General features: G+C 39.9%; 1 protein-coding gene across 2 annotated transcripts in view; it reads right to left on the reverse strand.

Moving 5' to 3' along the window:
• The window catches only part of HIBADH (3-hydroxyisobutyrate dehydrogenase), a 116,593-nt gene extending 97,485 nt beyond the window's left edge, over positions 1-19,108 (reverse strand). The window contains exons 1-2 of one of the 2 annotated variants that reach the window (XM_043589158.1): positions 18,839-19,056; positions 6,081-6,241 (exon numbers count right to left, since the gene is read on the reverse strand). In XM_043589158.1, the coding sequence (XP_043445093.1) occupies positions 6,081-6,241; positions 18,839-18,929 (252 nt within the window). In that variant the 5' untranslated portion in view covers positions 18,930-19,056. Of the gene's footprint in view, positions 1-6,080; positions 6,242-18,838 lie in introns of both variants that reach the window. The other variant, XM_043589157.1, reaches the window with a different exon arrangement.

Genomic DNA, 19,108 nt, shown 5'->3' on the forward strand with positions numbered 1-19,108 from the left:
GCAACTACATGGATGGAACCGGAGGGTATTATGCTAAGTGAAATTAGTCAGAGAAAGACAAATATCATATGACTTCACTCACATGAGGATTTTAAGAGACAAAACAGATGAACATAAGGGAAGGGAAACAAAAATAATATAAAAACACGGAGGGGGACAAAACAGAAGAGACTCTTAAATATGGAGAACAAACAGAGGGTTACTGGAGGGGTTGTGGGAGAGGGGATGGGTTAAATGGGTAAGGGGCATTAAGGAATCTACTCCTGAAATCATTGTTGCACTATATGCTAACTAATTTGGGTGTAAATTTAAAAAATAAATCAGGGGCGCCTGAGTGGCGCAGTCAGTTGAGCATCCGACTTCAGCCAGGTCACGATCTCGCGGTCCGTGAGTTCGAGCCCCGCGTCAGGTTCTGGGCTGATGGCTCGGAGCCTGGAGCCTGTTTCCGATTCTGTGTCTCCCTCTCTCTCTCTGCCCCTCCCCCGTTCATGCTCTGTCTCTCTGTGTCCCAAAAATAAATTTAAAAATAAATAAATAAATAAATAAATAAATAAATAAATAAAATAATAAATCAATTAATTAAATTTTTTAAAATGTTTTTTAAAAAAGAATTTTTGTCGCCTATTTCTCTGGATTTAGGTTCATCTGTATGCCAGGACCCATCAATGGCATGTAATGGTATGTAATGCATAGAAGAAGGGATGAACTAAAGACAAAATCTGCTTTGCTGGATTGGGGGAAGGAGGGAGGATGAAAGCATGAAGGCCCAGAGTAATCTAAAGGAACAGCACCTCCTTTTCACATATCCATCGGAAGCAGACAACTATTCACTCCGCGTTTTTTAATCTTTCCAAAAAGAAAAGCATACTGTTACTTCAAAATTACACTACACTTGAAAAACTGACAAAAACAGTTTGTGCCTACATCTTGAAACATTTGGTCAACCATGATGGAGCCCACTCAGCAAGAGGCTTTTAAAGTTCTCATTTAACAAGAACCGAGTGGATGCCAGCTTACATCCCAAGAGAATTACTTAACCAAACATGCTCGGCCTTACAACCCAGGAATAACAAGATGAAGTTTCCAAGTTTTTAAAGAGAAAACAAAAGAAGAGACCATCTAATTAAGCCTCGTTCATCCAGCAGAAAACGCACACAGAAATGATATAAGTCCCAAGCCTTTTGGCATAGATCAGCAGCATCTCCAAGGAAATTCCTAGACAACAAAAATGAAAATGAAGCACAAGTCGTATGCCCTTGATGCTACTGCTTAAAAACAGAAATCGGTATCTTTTGCAAAATAAAAGTGGGACGGAAGGAACAGACCAGAATATATCCTTAACCTGGGATGCTGTCAACTCACTTTATCTCCTAGTTCGGTTTGAATTTTTTCCATCATTCTTTCATTTAAAAATATGTCTCTAGCTCTCTTCCAAAGCACTCTGGACTCGGTGATGACACCAAGGTGGTAGAGATATAACAACCACCATAACGACAGCAAAGACAGCACTTTCTATGTGTCAGGTTCTCCAGGACCAAAGTCACACAGCCAGCATATAGTAGAGCCGAGATTTAAGCCCAGGCAGAGCTTAAACCCTCCAGGGTTTATATTTTTATATCACTGAATTCACAATTTATCAATTCATGATTTCTAACATACAAAAGCTTGATAACTACCATGGGTTACATTCTCATAAAAGATTCTAAAAGCTGAAATGATGTATCATTGTAGGTTAAACCTGAGTTTCCAACAGAAATAGGGATATGATAAAAGGATATTGAAAGAGGAATGCCCACATCTTTATGGAAATGACCACAAATAACATATTTAACCCATTATAAATGCCCTTTCAAAATAGGTCAACCTTTTTTTATTTTATAAATTTTTTTTTAATGTTTATTCATTTTTGAGAGACAGAGAGAGACAGAGCGTGAGCGGGGAAGGGGCAGAGAGAGAGGGAGACACAGAATGTGAAGCAGGCTCCAGGCTCTGAACTGACAGCACAGAGCCCAACGTGGGGCTCGAACTCACGAACCGTGAGATCATGACCTGAGCCGAAGTCGGACACTCTACCGACTGAGCCACCCAGGCGCCCCAAACTTTTTTTATTTTAGTGAACTCTGTGCCCAACGTGGGGCTTGAACTCATGACCCCAAGATCAAGAGTCGCATGCTCTACCGACTGAGCCAGCCAGGCACCCCTAGAATAGGTTAACATTTAAGGGCACAAATACATTAATAAAATACCATCAAACATGTCAAAGATTTTTATCATGTCAAGTTTTTATTTCCTTCATAACCCATCTAGGGTTCCTTCATAACCCTTCTACCACTAGCTAAGGCTTGAAGCAGGATCAGAACATTCTAAAGCATTTCTTCAGCTGATACAGCAGGTGTCCATCTTGCACCTTGAGGAGAGGGGTGAGCTACTGAGCAAAGCAGAGACAAGAGGCAGACAGAAAGGAATCTGATTACACCCGTGCCCAAAATTCGACTGTGCCTCGGACCACTAGCCCAACTCTGAGGTTACATCAAATACCAAATCCCCACTTTTTGCTTTTTAAAAAAGAAAAAGCACTTCTTCGAGGAAATGTCCAAAGATCGTTAGAACCAGCTGGTTGCTTTCTGATCCAGATATCTCTATTTTGGGACTTTCTCTCCCTGCAAATTTCCCACTGAAAGCACAGTCAACATTAGAAACCAACTAGCCAGTCTGTGCAATCTTTGTGGGGGGTGGGATGGGGGGGGCGGGGAAGACTTGTTTTCTTTGGCTGCCATTTTATCAGCTTCACCTGATACAGCAATATTGGGAGAAGGGCAGGGGACACGTGTTCTCAAAACGGAAGCGTCAACACAAATAGGCTCTGAACTGTTGAACCATTAAACCTTCCGTTACACTGTTGTGCACGGCGGCAAGAAGTTTCAAGATTTTCACCTACGTTTTTCCATCCCGTTCCAGATCTGGCCTTTGCTTTTTTAGTAGCAGAATGAAACTCATTTTTTCTTTTGCCCAACATTTTACAAATTTAAATACAGCTATGAAATAATAACACTGACACTTCAATATACCAGAACTTATTCGTTCATATTAACATTACCTTTCAAAGTAGTGCTCTTAGGAAATCACACTTGTTCAAAGGACACTGCCACCATTCAAAATGTTGTTTAGGCTGCCGGCACAAATCACTTATCAACAACCGTCTTCATTTTATTATGGCATGGTTATTTTCCTCTCAGGCCCAAAGCTTTCTTAGCCTTTATCTTTCTCCTTTCTTTCACCGAAGTTTCACATTCTCCTACCGTCCACTGCTCTTACAATCAACACTCAGAGGACCTCACAGAGCCAAGGTCTTAGGGGAACCTGAGATGTGAAGGAGAGGAGATGTGGGAACAGAGCATTCTCTCTTTCGGGCTGTTGCCTCAGTGTGAACCATCCACAGAACTTTTCCCACCGTGTGCCGGGGGCAGGGATGGGAGCTACAGACAAGAGGCTGAGACAAGTCTTCACTCTTCACTAATCTGGGAGGAGTAGCTGCCCAGAATCCATCTTCTTTCCTTCCTCACACCCACTTATGTATCTCAAGGGAGGGGGGGGGGGGGGAGGAAAATCCAATGACTAGTCTCTGTCCTAGAATCTGCTGGTTTCTATTTAGGGATCTGAGAGATCCTGTCTCTGTGACTTTCATTTCAGTCTATGCCATTTCTGTTTGGAGGTAAGCAAAGATTATCTACAGTACTTTTATAGTTCCTGTGTGAAATGAAAGGACTCTTAACAGTTAATTATTCGTTCCTCATCAAAAACTGCTTCAGTACTTTATTAAAGTCCAAACACAATTTTAAAGAAACTCCCTTGTCATATTATTTAGTCTGGCCACCTGAGACGCACCTAATACCCTGCCACATCCAACTCAACCTGTTTCATTCTCCACAGCACTACGTGCACGGCTAGAGTAGGTATTCCACCTGTATGTGCTGCCCTAAGGTAGAAATCTCCAGAAACCTAAACTTGCTCTGTGCATAAGCATTACATTTCTTAGCATTTCCATCAAGTCGATCATCCAGAAGTGAGCTGTTTAATTTTATTTTTCGTCTCGCTGTTTTCTGTATCTCTCAGGAAATTTTTAGTATTCTCCCAATTCTGGGATTACACTCAGCCCTTAGTTACCACTCTACAACTTGTACAAGAATTTCCTTCATATCTCAAAAAACAAAACTCCAAATTCATGTTACTAATACATGATCTCCCGTCACGTGAGTTATTGATAAACTTTAACAAATCCAAATGAGACCTGACCAGTGGATGCTACTATCATCTAACAGGATATATTCTAGTCCAAATATTCTTTTTTTTTTTTTTTTTTTTCAACGTTTTTTATTTTATTTTTGGGACAGAGAGAGACAGAGCATGAACGGGGGAGGGGCAGAGAGAGAGGGAGACACAGAATCAGAAACAGGCTCCAGGCTCTGAGCCATCAGCCCAGAGCCTGACGCGGGGCTCGAACTCACAGACCGCGAGATCGTGACCTGGCTGAAGTCGGACGCTTAACCGACTGCGCCACCCAGGCGCCCCTCTAGTCCAAATATTCTTGAAACGATAGCCTAAAAACATAACACTAGAGGTCTGTCCTAACTCAGCTCTGTAATCCATTAGGGCACACAGTGTTTCTAGGTTGTCTCCTGGTTTATGGCCAATAACATATTTGTTCATAAAGTGCTGCCATAAAATATTTATGAAGTACATTCACATATATTCTCTCCTTTAAGCCTCACACTCTAATGACACAGGTTGTCCACATTTCCATTTTACAGATGAGGAAATCAGCGGAGGTGAACTAACTTGCCCCCACTAAGACAGCAGGGAAGTATCTAAGCTGGGATTCAAACTAAGTTTCCTATCCCTAAGCCTATTTTTTCTTTATTGCGAAGTTATTGTTTTATTTTGTTTAAGTTTAGTCTCAGGTTAGCTAACATACAGTATTATCCTGGCTTCAGGAGTAGATTCCCATGATTCGTCACTTGCATACAACGCCAGGGTTCATCCCAAGTGCCCTCCTCAATGCCCATCCCCCATTCCCCCTCCCCCCCCAAACCCCACCCCCATCAACCCTCAGTTTGTTCTCTGTATTTACGAGTGTCTCATGTTTTGCCCCCCCCCTCTGTTTTTATCTCATTTTTCCTTCCCTTCCTGTATGGTCATCTGTTAAGTTTCTCAAATTCCACATATAAGTGAAATCGTATGATATCTATCTTTCTCTGACTCATTTAGCTTTGCATAATACCATCCAGTTCCATCCACGTTGTTGTAAATGACAAGATCTCATTCTTTTAAATCACTGACACGTATTTCCATTGTGTATGTATATGTATATACACCACATCTTCTTTATCCATTCATCAGTTGATGGACATTTGGGCTTTTTCCATAATTTGGCTATTGATGATAACACCTAAGCCTATTCTTGTCCTAAGATAAATTATGCCCTCAATAACATAGGAAGCTATTTCCACCAAACTATCTGGTTTCACAGCACAGTCCATAATGCTACTGAAAGAAAACTAATACAGAGCCAAAGCAAGCCCCTTTGACCTAACCTGGGAAACGCTCCAAGTCACCTGCCCAAGAATAGATCCCCCTCAATCTTTGTTGCACACCTGGATGTTGGATCAAAGTTAACAACAATATATATATATATATATATATATATATATATATATATATACACAACAACAATACATAATACATATAAAATTAACAGTGAAATAGGTTTACAATCCCATTGGGTATACTCCTAAGTTGTCACTTATTGAAACATACATTTATTTTTAATTTTTATTTATTTTTTTAATGTTTATTTATTTTTGAGAGAGACACAGTGCAAGCGGGGGGCAGAGAGAGCGGGAGACACAGAATCTCAAGCAGGCTCCAGGCTCTGAGCTGTCAGCACAGAGCCTGACGTGGGGCTCAAACCCATGAACCATGAGACCATGACCTGAGCCAAAGGTGGACACCCAACCAAGTTATCCAGGCACCCCTATTTTTAAACATTAAAATCTAGAACAAATATAAAGAAAAGGCCTTACCTGTTCACCTGCATCTTGAAACTCTTTGCATGCATCAGGGAACACATCATAAATAATGAGTGGATAGCCATGTTTCATGAGATTTTTTGCCATTGGATTCCCCATGTTGCCCAGTCCAATGAATCCAACTGGAGTCTTAGATGCCATTGACCTAGAACACACTGATTTCAATAAATTACTTTCAACAGAGGCAGTGACATTTTTTTATTGTAAACATTCATTCCATATCAGAAAGTCAATTGTTTTTATTTTGTTTTAATTTTTTTTTTATTTTTTTAAGGTTTATTTATTTTTGAAAGAGAGAGGGGGTGGGCAGAGTGAGAGCTGGAGATGGGCAGAGGGAGAGACACAGAACCAAAGCAGGCTCCAGGCTCTGAGCTGTTAGCACAGAGCCTGACACAGGGCTCGAACTCACGAACTGTGAGATCGTGACCTGAGCCGAAGTCAGATGCTTAACCGACTGAGCCAACCGCCCCTATATGTTTTCTATTTAAAAGAATTTTTTGGGGGGCGCCTGGGTGGCGCAGTCGGTTAAGCGTCCGACTTCAGCCAGGTCACGATCTCACGGTCCGGTCCGGGAGTTCGAGCCCTGCGTCAGGCTCTGGGCTGATGGCTCAGAGCCTGGAGCCTGTTTCCGATTCTGTGTCTCCCTCTCTCTCTGCCCCTCCCCCGTTCATGCTCTGTCTCTCTCTGTCCCAAAAATAAATAAACGTTGAAAAAAAATTTTCTTTTAAAAAAAGAACTTTTTTGTTAAATGCTAGTTTTAACTAATGATCTAATCACATTTAAAGACATCAACCATGGGGGCCGCCTGGGTGGCTCAGTCAGTTAAGTATCTGACTCTTGATCTCCGTTCAGGTCATGATCTCATGGTTTGAGAGTTTGAGCCCCACAGGGGGCTCTGCACTGATAATGTGGAGCTTGCTTGGGATTCTCTCTCTCTCTCCTTCTCTCTCTGCACCTCCCCTGCTTCCTCTCTCTCTCAAAATAAATAAGTAAACTTTAAAAAATAAAGACATCAACCATGTACGGACACACTTCTTATTTAGTTCTGCAGGAAACAACTACATAGTTTTAAGCACTCTCTCCTGCTTTCTACCTCTATAACATCCCTTTATCATTTTTAACAATAAATTTTAAAAGGTTATCATTTCTAAAATGTTAAGTACTTTAACTATTACATGAAGTATTCTAGATTCCCCATATCTATATTATCTCCTTTAAATGTGTATGAAACACTGAAGATATTCAATAAAACATCTATCTTGGACAAGGTCCAAGAATGGAAAAGTTTTTTACCTTCCTACACCCACATTGATGGAAACCACCCCCTTCGATGGTATTTTAAGAACCTTAGTAAAATGTTAAACCCAGGAGAATGTATTTCAACTAAGTCACCAGTTTATGAATTGGGTTCCAGGAAAGAAGACAGGGATGCTTCCATGGGCCTTAAATGGCAAGGGTAACAGTTTCAGTGGCTGGGGTTAACAACTCCGTGCACTTTCAGAGGAGTGGCATTTCCATTTATAGGAAAAAAAAATTGTTTTTAAAGAGCTGCATGCAAGTTTTGTTTCAGTTGATTTTTTTTTTTTTTTTTTCACAAAAGGCCTTTGGAAACCATACTGGGGCCACACAATTCAAAGTAATGCCTTTGGAAAGAGAGAGCAAAGGGACTTTGCATTGCCATGAAAACATCCTTGGACACTCTTTCTTCACTTCTAGATTTAGGACTCCGCTCAACAAATATTTACTGCATGAAATACTACGATAGAGTTCAAAGATAGACAGAAGCGGGACACATCCAGTCCTTGCCCTCGAAAAGCTCCCAGACTACTGAGAGAAGAAATAACTCCCCTCGCCCCTTCCCTGGTCATTCCCAGCTTTCTTTCTCCTGTCTCCCCAAGACTCCCATGATAAAACTGTGTAGCGTACCAACTAATCACTGTCACCCTTTCAGTTCCAGGTCCTCTCAACTGATGAATCCCTGCTCTTCCTTCGATTTAATCTAAACGCAATTAGCCTGACTGAAAGCAAATTATTTGAAGCCCTCAAGCTTAAGAAGCAGAGGTCTTCCGGGGCACCTAGCTGGGTCAGCTGGTGGAGGGTGTGACTCTGGATCTGGATCTGGCGAGTTCAAGCCCCACATTGTGGAGATTGCTTAAAAATAAAATCTTAAAAAAAAAAAAAAAAGAAAAGAAAAAGAAATAGAGGTCTTCTTGGGTTAGAAGCTTATTTAATTCCTACACTTGATGATTGACTCTAACATTTCTGTTAAATATGGGCATTATTCTTGTGCAGCATCACCTTAGCAGTGCTAAGTTTAACACAGTGGGGATAATAGGAGTCCTGTGTCTGACTTTCTGGTCCACCAGGGGTTCAATGACAGAGAAATGACACCTAATTGAAATTTTATTTTGATATTAAATAGATGAGAAGTATACTTTGTATGAGAACTCTAACACTGATAACTAATAATGCTAATAACTATTGTGCCACACAATGGTATTAAGCTTAGAAAGGTGCAATTTAACTACAAACATTAGAAATTAGGAAGACTGTGATTTGTAGACAGTCCATTTAACAGGCACCTCACTCTAGGTCAAACAATAAGTATGGCAGAACCACAATTCATTCACACACTCAACAAATATGAAGCACCTCTCCGATGTACCATGCCAGATGCCACAGGAGACACAATGACATACAGTCCTTGCTTTCAACAAGCTTAAAATCCAAAAGGAGATAAACTACGTACATGAACACTAATACAAGAAAGTCAAGGATGAAGTATAAAAAACAGTGCTGACATAATGGAGAATTCATCTGGTTGGCACTTAAAGAAGACAGCAGTTGACCTGAGTATTTTAGGATTTCAAATGGAAAGGAGAGTAGGAAGGAAGGGAACTCCATATAAAAAAGGAACATGAGTATATGCAAGGAAATAGGAAAGCCAAGAAAAAAAATTAGTAACAGTAAACATTAATATTCTTGGCAATTTGATTCCTTTCCAGATACTAAACACTTTATAAATAGCACTGTCATCATATCTTATCATTATGCCTTTCAGTTGAAAGCCGTGACACTTAGTGAATTTAAATAAAATGCCCAAGACCTTACTAAACTGCAATGCCAAGACTCAAATCCAGTCAAATCTGACTCTAGGTTCTTCACTTTTAACCACTGTATGACACTGCCCTCCGTTCTTCCTAGAGGATGCACAAAGAAACAAAACAACAAAAATTAAGATTGAAACAAACAATGCAACCATAATGTGGAAGGCTGGGAAGCATGCTAAACAATCTGACTATATTTTGTAAGCAAGAAGCAGTGCCACAGGGAGCAATCTCGTTGACACTGTCGGCCTTAGCAACATTTTTCTAGATATGTCTCCTCAAGGGTAACAATAGCAAAAATAAACTATTGGGACTAATACAAAGACTAACATAAATATAATAGTAATACTACTATAGGTCGGTCTGTGTCCATTTGAGCTGCTATAACAAATATACCATCGACTGAATGGCTTAAACAACTAACATTTACTTCTCACAGTTCTGGAAGCCAGAACATCCAAGATCAAGGTGGCAACAGATCCAGTGTCTGGAGAGAGCCCACTTCCTGGCTTGTATATGGCCATCTTCTTATATCCTCAAATGGTACAGAGCATAGAGTGAGAGGATGAGCTCTATTGTCTCTAAGGATACTAATCCCATTCGTTAGTCTCCACCCTTAGAACCAAATTACTTCCCAAAGGTCCCAACTCCTAATACCATCACATGGGGGATTAGGATTTCAACATATAAGGGGGGGGGGGGGGCAAACATTGAGTTCATAAATAAGGTCAGAGTTAATAAAAGATGGTGGCCATAGAAAAGACAGAAATGAGAAATATTTCAAGATGTTTCAAAGAAGTAAAAGGACATAGCAGTAGATTGGATTATGGACTAAAATAAGGAAAAGATCAAAGGTGACAGCAAGAAAATAATGCTATCAATAACCTAAGTGGAGAAATCGAAAAAGGACCATCTCCATTTTAATTAAAGTAACTGTGAACTGTCAATGCGCTGAAAGATGTCCCACAGACTTAGAAATATTATAACTAATTATAATCATCTCAGAGATAGAATGGGAAAGAGACATATTTGGTAACAATCTGCTTTAAGGTGAGAACTGAAATCATGGCAGTTGATAAAATTGCCAAATGAGAGCAGAGTTAAAGAGACTGAAGAACAGGGGAGCCTGCATGGCTCAGTTGGTTAAGCGTGTGACTCTTGGTTTCAGCTCAGGTCATGATCTCATGGTCATGAGATCGAGCCCCATGTCAGGGCTCTGAGCTCACAGTGTGGAGCCTGCCTGGGATGTGTATATATATGTGTGTATATGTGTGTATATGCATGTGTGTGTGTGTGTGTGTGTGTGTATACATATATATACATATATATACATATATATATATATATATATATATATAAGAATGTCAACATTTAGAAGTCAAAAAGAAACCAACCCTGAACTGACAAAGATATTAAAATTAGAGGACAAGAATATTAACAGTTGTAAGAACTGTAGTTCATATATTCTAAAAGTAGAGATAAGAAGATACAAAAAGACCCAAAATTGAATTTTGCAAGATGAAAATGACCATGTGTAAGATGAAAATGATTGGGGCGCCGGGGTGGCTCAGTCAGTTAAGCATCCAACTTCAGCTCAGGTCATGATCTCACGGTTCAGGATTTCAAGCTCCACAACGGGCTCTGTGCTGACAGCTCAGAGCTTGGAGCCTGCTTCAGATTCCGTGTCTCCCTCTCTGTCTGCCCCTCCCTGACTCGCACTCTATTCCTCTCTCTCAAAAATAAATATTTAAATTTTTTTTTTAATTTTTAAATGTCCAAATTTTATAAAACTATAAATCTTCACCACAAAATTCAACAGGTTCAATGAACCCCAACAGAAGAAACTTAAACACAACTATACCAAGATACATCATAATCTAAATGTTCAAAAGCAGCCAGAGGAAAAGATATTATATACAGAGGAACAAAGATAAGGCAGATTTCTTGTCAGAAACAAAGCAAGTGAGAACACAGTACAGCATCATCTTTAAAGTACTGAAACAACTGTCAAGGTAGGAATCTATCCAGTGAAAATACATAACTACAAGTATTTGTGTACGTAAAGGGACAGGAGGAAATTTGGAAGAGTGTTGACTATGTTCACTATCTTGATTGAGGTGATTTCACAGGTAAATACATATGTCAAAACTCATCAAATTGTGTACTTTAAATATGTACAGTTTATTATAAGTCAACTATATTACAATAAAGCTGTTTTTTTAAGTTTTTTTTTATGTATTTTGAGACTGAGAAAGCATGAGAAGGAGAGGGGCAGAAAGAGAGGGAGGAGAGAATCCAAAGCACGCTCCACGCTCAGCACAGAGCCTGCCACAGCTTGATCCCATGACCATGAGATCATGACCAGTGCCAATGTCAAGAGGCAGACACTTAACTGACTGAGCCACCCAAGTGCCCTGCAATAAAGCTGTTTTTAAAAAATCAACATGTTTACAGAACAAACAAGACAATTCTCAAATAAAAGATATTAAAGTGATACATCAGCCAAATGCAATGGGTGAAGTTTGTACGGATCATGATTTGGAAAAAAAGAAACGAAAAAGCTATAAAAGATACTCTTCTTAAGAAAATTATGGAATTTTAAATACGAACTGGGTATAAATGCATATCATGGAAATGCTAATTATCTTCAGTGATGGTTTCGTTATGGAGAAGACCGTCCTTCTACGGAGATTCACCCTGCGTTATTTAGGTTGAAGTGTCATGATATCTGCATTTTACTTTTAAATGATGCAGGCAGGATATGAATATATTTGGAAAAAAATAAAGCAAATATGGCAAAATGGTAGCAATTGTTGACTCTAAGCAAAGAGTACATAGATATACATGGTATTATTCTTTGAATGCTTCTGCTTGAAACTTTTCATAATAAAACAAAGGGGAAAAAAACTTAGCATAACTATATGGAAAAAATACCACAAACATGACAAAATAGAAATAACTAGGAAAAACACTTGCAACACAAAATAGACATAGCATTACTTTAGTTTATATGCAAACAGCTCTTTAAAATCTAGAAGAAAATTATGAGTAATCCATTTTTATTTTTTATTTTTATTTATTTATTTTTTTTTCAACGTTTATTTATTTTTGGGACAGAGAGAGACAGAGCATGAACGGGCGAGGGGCAGAGAGAGAGGGAGACACAGAATCGGAAACAGGCTCCAGGCTCTGAGCCATCAGCCCAGAGCCCGACGCGGGGCTCGAACTCACGGACCGCGAGATCGTGACCTGGCTGAAGTCGGACGCTTAACCGACTGCGCCACCCAGGCACCCCGAGTAATCCATTTTTAAAGTAGACAAAAATCACAAAATAACAACAGAAAATATGTAGATGACAAAATTTTAAAAGTACACTCGATTCTGTCATAATTGGAATACTATAAAACAAAGCAATGTAATACTGTTTTTCACTTATCAGATGAACAAATTTCTTTCTCTGGTAAAACTACTAGCAAGGAAGGACTGAAGAAAACATGCACACACACTGCAGAATTACATATGAGGTTAGCTTGCTGGATGGCAATTTGAAAAAAAATGATCTACAACTGAATTTTATTATGAAATTTAAATTTAAAATGCATGTACTCTGTCGGGCTCTATGCTGACAGCTCAGAGCCTGGAGTCTGCTTCGGATTCTGTGTCTCCCTCTCTCTCTGCCCCTCCCCTGCTCACGCTCTGTCTCTCTCTCTCTCTCTCAAAAATAAACATTAAAAATTTTTTTAAAAAGGAAAAAAACCAAAATGCATGTACTCTGAGGCAGTAATTCCACGTCTAGGAATTTATGCTATACTGAGGGCTCAGCACAGTTTTTCTTAAAGGGTCAGGTAAAAATTCAGCTTTCTGGGCCAAGAGGCCTATGTCACAGCTATTCAACTCATCCACTCTAGTTTTAAAGCAGCCAGAGACAAGCTATAAACAAATGATTGTGCTTGTATTCCAATACAATTTTATTTACGAAAACAGGGGCCCAGCTATAGGCCATGATTTGCTGACTCATACTACATATAAACTCTGAACACAAAAATGTATTTTATCGTAGTATTATCTGTAACAGCAGAAAAACTGTAAACTAAAAACACATTAACAGGACACTTAATTCATTAAAAACTAAATATACATTAAGAGGACGCTTGATAATCCACAGAAAATCGATACAATGACAGATTATACAGATGTTCAAAAGAATGTGTTATCTAAAAGTATAATGACAAATTCTCCAGGATAGGTCATGTAGCCAAAAAAAGAGAAAGAGCATTATACATAATAACATGCCATGTACAAGGAGAGAAAAGAATACATATGCATTAACTTTTACTAAATTTCTGTAAGAGTATGTAAGAGACAGTAGTTACATCTAGAGAGGTAGAATGATGGGTCAGAGTTAGAGAAAAGACTATTTTTTACAATCTTTTGAGTTTTTACCATGTGCATATAACTTTTGTAACTACTTTTATAATAAAGTAAAATAGATGAATCGGCATATAATGAGTGTTTAATAATGTTATATTAGTGAATGACTAGAGAGAGGTTTCATCAAATGGGCATATGGGGATAAAAGTCAGTTCTGAAGCAATTACAACATAAAGATTGTGATAAAGTAGATCCAGCAAAGATAATGTGTTACAGCAACCATTGAACATTGCAGGTTGACTCTCTAATATCCCTTCCTCCCAGACCCAGGGTCAAGTTCCAAATAACCTAAGCCAATCACGGGACATCTAGGTGGCTCAGTCGGGTAAGAATCCCAATTTCAACTCAGGTCATGATCTTGTGGTGTGTGAGTTCAAGCCCTGCATCAGGCTCGCACTGACGGTGTGGAGCCTGCTTTGGGTTCTCTCTCTCTCTCTCTCTCTCTCTCTCTTTCTCTCTCTCTCAAAATAAATAAATAAGCTTAAAAAAAAATAACTAAACCAATCATTGTGATGCCATCTCTCTACATCTGACTGGTTCCACAGACTGACAGCCCTGAATAAAATATTTGGAAATGCTGTGAGTAATCTGAATATGGAAGAGAGAATGAACTAGAAATTAACAAAAGGATTGTATCTAATCAGCAAATTTCTGTGACTATCAGTAACACTACTTAAGTGGCAGCCAAGAAGAACACAGACCACAGACAACAGAAGTTACCCAGAATAAGAGCAGGAGGTGGAGAAAAAATAATACCCAGAATGCTGTTAAAGGCATTGCTGAAATCCCTGATTATAAATAAGTCTGAAGTCTCAGCTGGATAGAGACAAACCTAGAGAGGGACTTAACGAAACGAGGGAGCAGAAAAGTGTCTATGTATTTGGGGGAAGAAAAGGGGTCACAGGACCAAGTGTAAGGATGATGATATACAGCATGTTGGTTAACAGAATGGTGGGGGGGGGGGGGGGGGATATTAACCAGAAGACTAGTTCAACTTTTGAAACATTGACAGTATAGCAATTTCTAGCAATGATATTTTAGATGAGCTGAAGTGGAGTGTTGATGTAAGTGGTTCAAGTTGAGGCCCAGCTATGGCCTCAGTTGTTCTCTTTGCTTGGAGCAAAGACAGAAAAGGAGAGTATAATTATATGATTTAATGTCAAAAGAGAAGAGAGTATTTACTGATCCTATTTAAGAACTCTGAATTTAGAAGACCTAGGTTCCTATCTAGGCAAGGTCACTTCTTAGATGTGTGCCCTTGAACTGACAAGTTACTTAACTTCTCTAACTAACCATTAAGTTTTATCAACAAGAGTAACTAGTTCAGGTTACCTGAAGATACTTAAGGACTGCTTGAGATAATACATGTAAAGCGTCAAATGGTGACTGGCACATGAGAGTCAATAAGTATTTGTTACTTTCACTATCCAGTAGTCAAGCAGCAGCACTGGGGTACAAGTCCTAGGCCAAATTCCCATTTTGCCTAGCAGGTAAGGAGGGCCAGAGTGTTAGAAAAAGGGATAGAGAGTATTTTAGGGGATGCTCTCTATCTAAAGAAAGAAGCTCTTAGTTCAGATGAAGCATCAGGAGTGCTCAGACAATATTTATATATGCTTCCGGGGTGCTTGGATAGCTCAGTTGGTTAAGCACCTGATTCTTAATTTCAACTCAGGTCATGATCTCACGCTTCATGGGATCAAGCCCTATATCGGGCTCTGCGCTGACAGCACAGAGCCTGTTTGGGATTCTCTCTCTCCCTCACTTTCTGATCCATGCCCGCTCACACATGTGTGTGTGTGTGTGTGTGTGTGTGTGTGTGTGTGTGTGTGCTCTCTCTCTCTCTCTCTCTCAAAAGAAATAAACAATTTTTTTAAAAAAGAATATGCTCCCAAAAAGGTAGAAATTCAAATAAGTATAATAGAATCATTACCCTAAAAGCTTTCAAACTTAAATAATATATCTTCCTTTAAATAAGCCACACACATCAATGTGTAGAAACAGCAGAATTAGACCAAAGCTATAATCGGGCTGGCAGAAAATCAGTCAACACGATACACAGGTGACATTGGTTGAATGATAAAGAAACCAGCTACAAAATTTGGCAACATTAGTTTCTAAATCCACAGATATAAATTTATAAGTTATGTTCTTTTTCTCCAGTGAGACAGGGGCAAAGCTATCCATGTCTTGGTAACATTCAGTACTACCAAAAACCAGGCTACTCTAAATTTCAAAATGCAAAAATTGAAGAAAACTGGAAAATATGAAAAGTATCATGGTAAGGGGAAGAGCTTACCTCACTACACAAAAATAACCACTATTAGCATTTTGCACAGCCCTTCCAGTCTTTTAAGTGCAATTCCTCATTATATTGTGAGATTATAAGGTATACACGACTTTGTATCCTACTCTATCACATGATATTATGTCAGAACTATTTTATTTGCTTTAATACTATTACCAAACTAAGGGTGGTGACTTACTCTACAAAGACCTTTATCATTTCAGTCAAGACATTTTAGAAATACATATCCTCCCTACGTAATCTCACCAGCCTAAGGTCAACTTTCGGTCCAAGGACAACACGGAGCTTTTCAGAGTGTCGTGTACAACCCTAGAGGTTTAAGGGAAAAATGCCACATATTTCATTTATAGTATGTGTTCCTTTGAAAATAGAGAATATTTTGAAATTGAAAACCGAAAATAGATTTCATACATACAAAAAAGAGCCAGTAATCTTAAAAACTTATTCCCATTTCTGCACATGATGCTGGTTAATTTTCCCATTCCACCTTTGGTTAGGTGGTCATTTTAAGATGACCTGATACAAATTATTTTTCCATGTACATGCTGATGAGTCACAATAAATACAAAGGACCTATAATTGGGAGGGTTTTTTTTAATTTTTTTTAACGTTTATTTATTATTGAGAGACAGAGAGAGACAGACCGTGAGCAGGGGCGGGGCAGAGAGAGGGAGACACAGAATCCGAAGCAGGCTCCAGGCTCTGAGCCGTCAGCACAGAGCCCAACGTGGGGCTCGAACTAACAAACCGCGAGATCATGACCTGAGCACAAGTCAGACGCTTAACTGAGCCACCCAGGTGCCCCCCAAAACAAAACTTTTTAATAAATGGTGATAAAATAGTAATATATGTACAGCTTAATATTTCTTTTATTTTTCCTTTTTGATGCTTTAAACATTTTAAAATTAGGATATGCTATTAATCGGGAACATTTAGGTCTTTTTTTTTTTCTTTTTTTTAGTAAATAAATTGTATGGATCTTTCCAATGGTATCATCCATGATATAACCATCCTAAACATAATATGGAAACAAGTATCCCACATAATTCAGAACACTAAATAATGTTACTATTTGAACATGTTCTTTTTCTTTATGTCCCTAGACTCTAAATTTGCACGTAAAACTTTAAAAAAAAATTTTTAAGACTTCAATTTCAAAAAAAAATTAACATAAAAGTAAATTTGGTAAAGTTAACAGAAACATTTAAAACAATTCCACTGAGTAAAAACAATTGTTGAAGTTTTAAGTAATCACCAAAAAATGAAATATTTAAAATTTATCATCAATCTATATTCATACACCTTTGGGTCAAAGAACCTAAAGAACAAGATTATATGCCTAGCCAGCATTGTGAAGTAGACCCATCGAGTTTAGAGGCAAGTATGACAGTTTTAGGCCTCCGGCCCTTTTGAAAGAACTTTCATAACTCTAAAGGGTACATCAAAGGTTCATTAAAATATCATTAGAACACCTTGTAAAACCACTAAACAGCACATATGTCTTCCCTGGCTAATCAAAACTGAAAGAATAGCACATTCATGTGAAAACTGGTGCTACATTTAGTACTGTGGAGAAGTGACTAATATATATACTTTTTAAGTATCTCCAAAGTGGGAGGCATTTTTTTTGTAGCTCAATACATACATGTTAGCTCAAACAGTGGTTCCACTCAAGTTTAGCCGATTCTGTGAGTTTGTATCTTGTTACCGTGATTCTGTATCAGACATCTGTTCTCTTGAATCACATGGAGCCTGCCTGTCTCAAGCCAGATAGGAAATTCACTGTTCTTAGGTTTTACCCAGCGGGAGGAAGGGGAGCTATTAAGAACTAAGTTCCCAGCCTGCTACAGTTTTAAGTGATCAGAAAAAATTAATACCAAGGCTTTAAAAAAAAAAAAAAATCCTGGGTATGAAACTGCTCAACAATGCATTGTTAAAACTCTCAAACTCTTACTGAAAGCATGAATTTTAAGAACTATTACTGCCACTATTTATTACAATGGCAGTATCCCCACAAATCAACCAATTTTTCAATTAGTAGAACTGTGTAGTAGAAATGCAGGAATGAGGAAGAATGAAGAAGAATCAAGAACTACTTTCCAAATTCTGCTGCGATGCCCTAATTCATTCCAGCTCTTCACCAGAAAACTGACAAAGATTAGATCTCTGAGGATCTAAAACCTGCCTCTTCCTAAGCCGATGATTAGCCGTCATAACTTAAAATGGTATGCGGGGGAAGGAACAGAATAGCTTCAGGCCAAAATTTTGAGGACGCTGAAAGTGTCTTGGTTGATAATTTGACAGAAGTGCAAAGAAACGGCGGCAGGGGCGGCCCGCCTTGCTAATCAAAAGTGACTTAAAACTTTACTGGACTTGTCACCTGGTTTGTATACACAACCACTTGTGTAAGACCATCCTACGCGATTAAGGTGGTTAAACAAAAATCAAGCCCCGATGCCAAAGGTTCGCCTGCCAGGGTGCACCCTGGTGGGGGGGGGGGGGGGGGAGTTGAAAGGTCAACGGGAGCTGTAAGCCCAGGAGTCGCAGGGGTAGATGGCCGGTCGCCCTTGGGGTTGGGCCCTCCAATTGTCCTCGGATTCCTAACTCCAAAAAGCACGCCCCGGAGCCAAATTCTCCTCCCTTACCCCCACCTCTTCCCACCCCTTAAGTCTCGAAAAAAACACGCTGAACGCCAATCATCTGGATCCCGGGCGGGGGTAGTGGGGACGAAGCACTAGCTGTGCGAGAGATAGCCGCAGAAGAGGCCAGGCCTTGGGACCAGCCAAAATTGGGGGTTTTAAGCCCGGATCCAACCGCAGCGCCTCCCGTGAAAACACCTCTTCGGCCGTCAGGGAGCGAGAAGCGGCCAGCCAGAGGAGGGACTGGGGGAGAAGGCGCGAGGTCCTTACCCACTGCAAGGCTGGCCACTGCCGGACGCTGCCGGCGGCTCCAAAACCGGAGGCCGGAGGCGGCTCCACGGAGCCGTAAGGAGGCTGCCATGCTGCCCGGCCCCCCGCCTCCCCGCGGTGACCTCCGCGGCTCCCGGCTCGCCCACTGATTGCGAGTGTGCGCGGCGGAGCGGGCGGGATCCGCCGCGGCGTGGGGCCGCGCGCGCACGCGCTCTGCAGTTCGGGGTCGGCACCCACCCGCGAGGGGAGGAGCGCGACGCCGAGAGGCGC

Source organism: Prionailurus bengalensis, chromosome A2 (assembly GCF_016509475.1).
Source record: "Prionailurus bengalensis isolate Pbe53 chromosome A2, Fcat_Pben_1.1_paternal_pri, whole genome shotgun sequence".
Classification (NCBI taxonomy): Eukaryota; Metazoa; Chordata; class Mammalia; order Carnivora; family Felidae; genus Prionailurus; species Prionailurus bengalensis.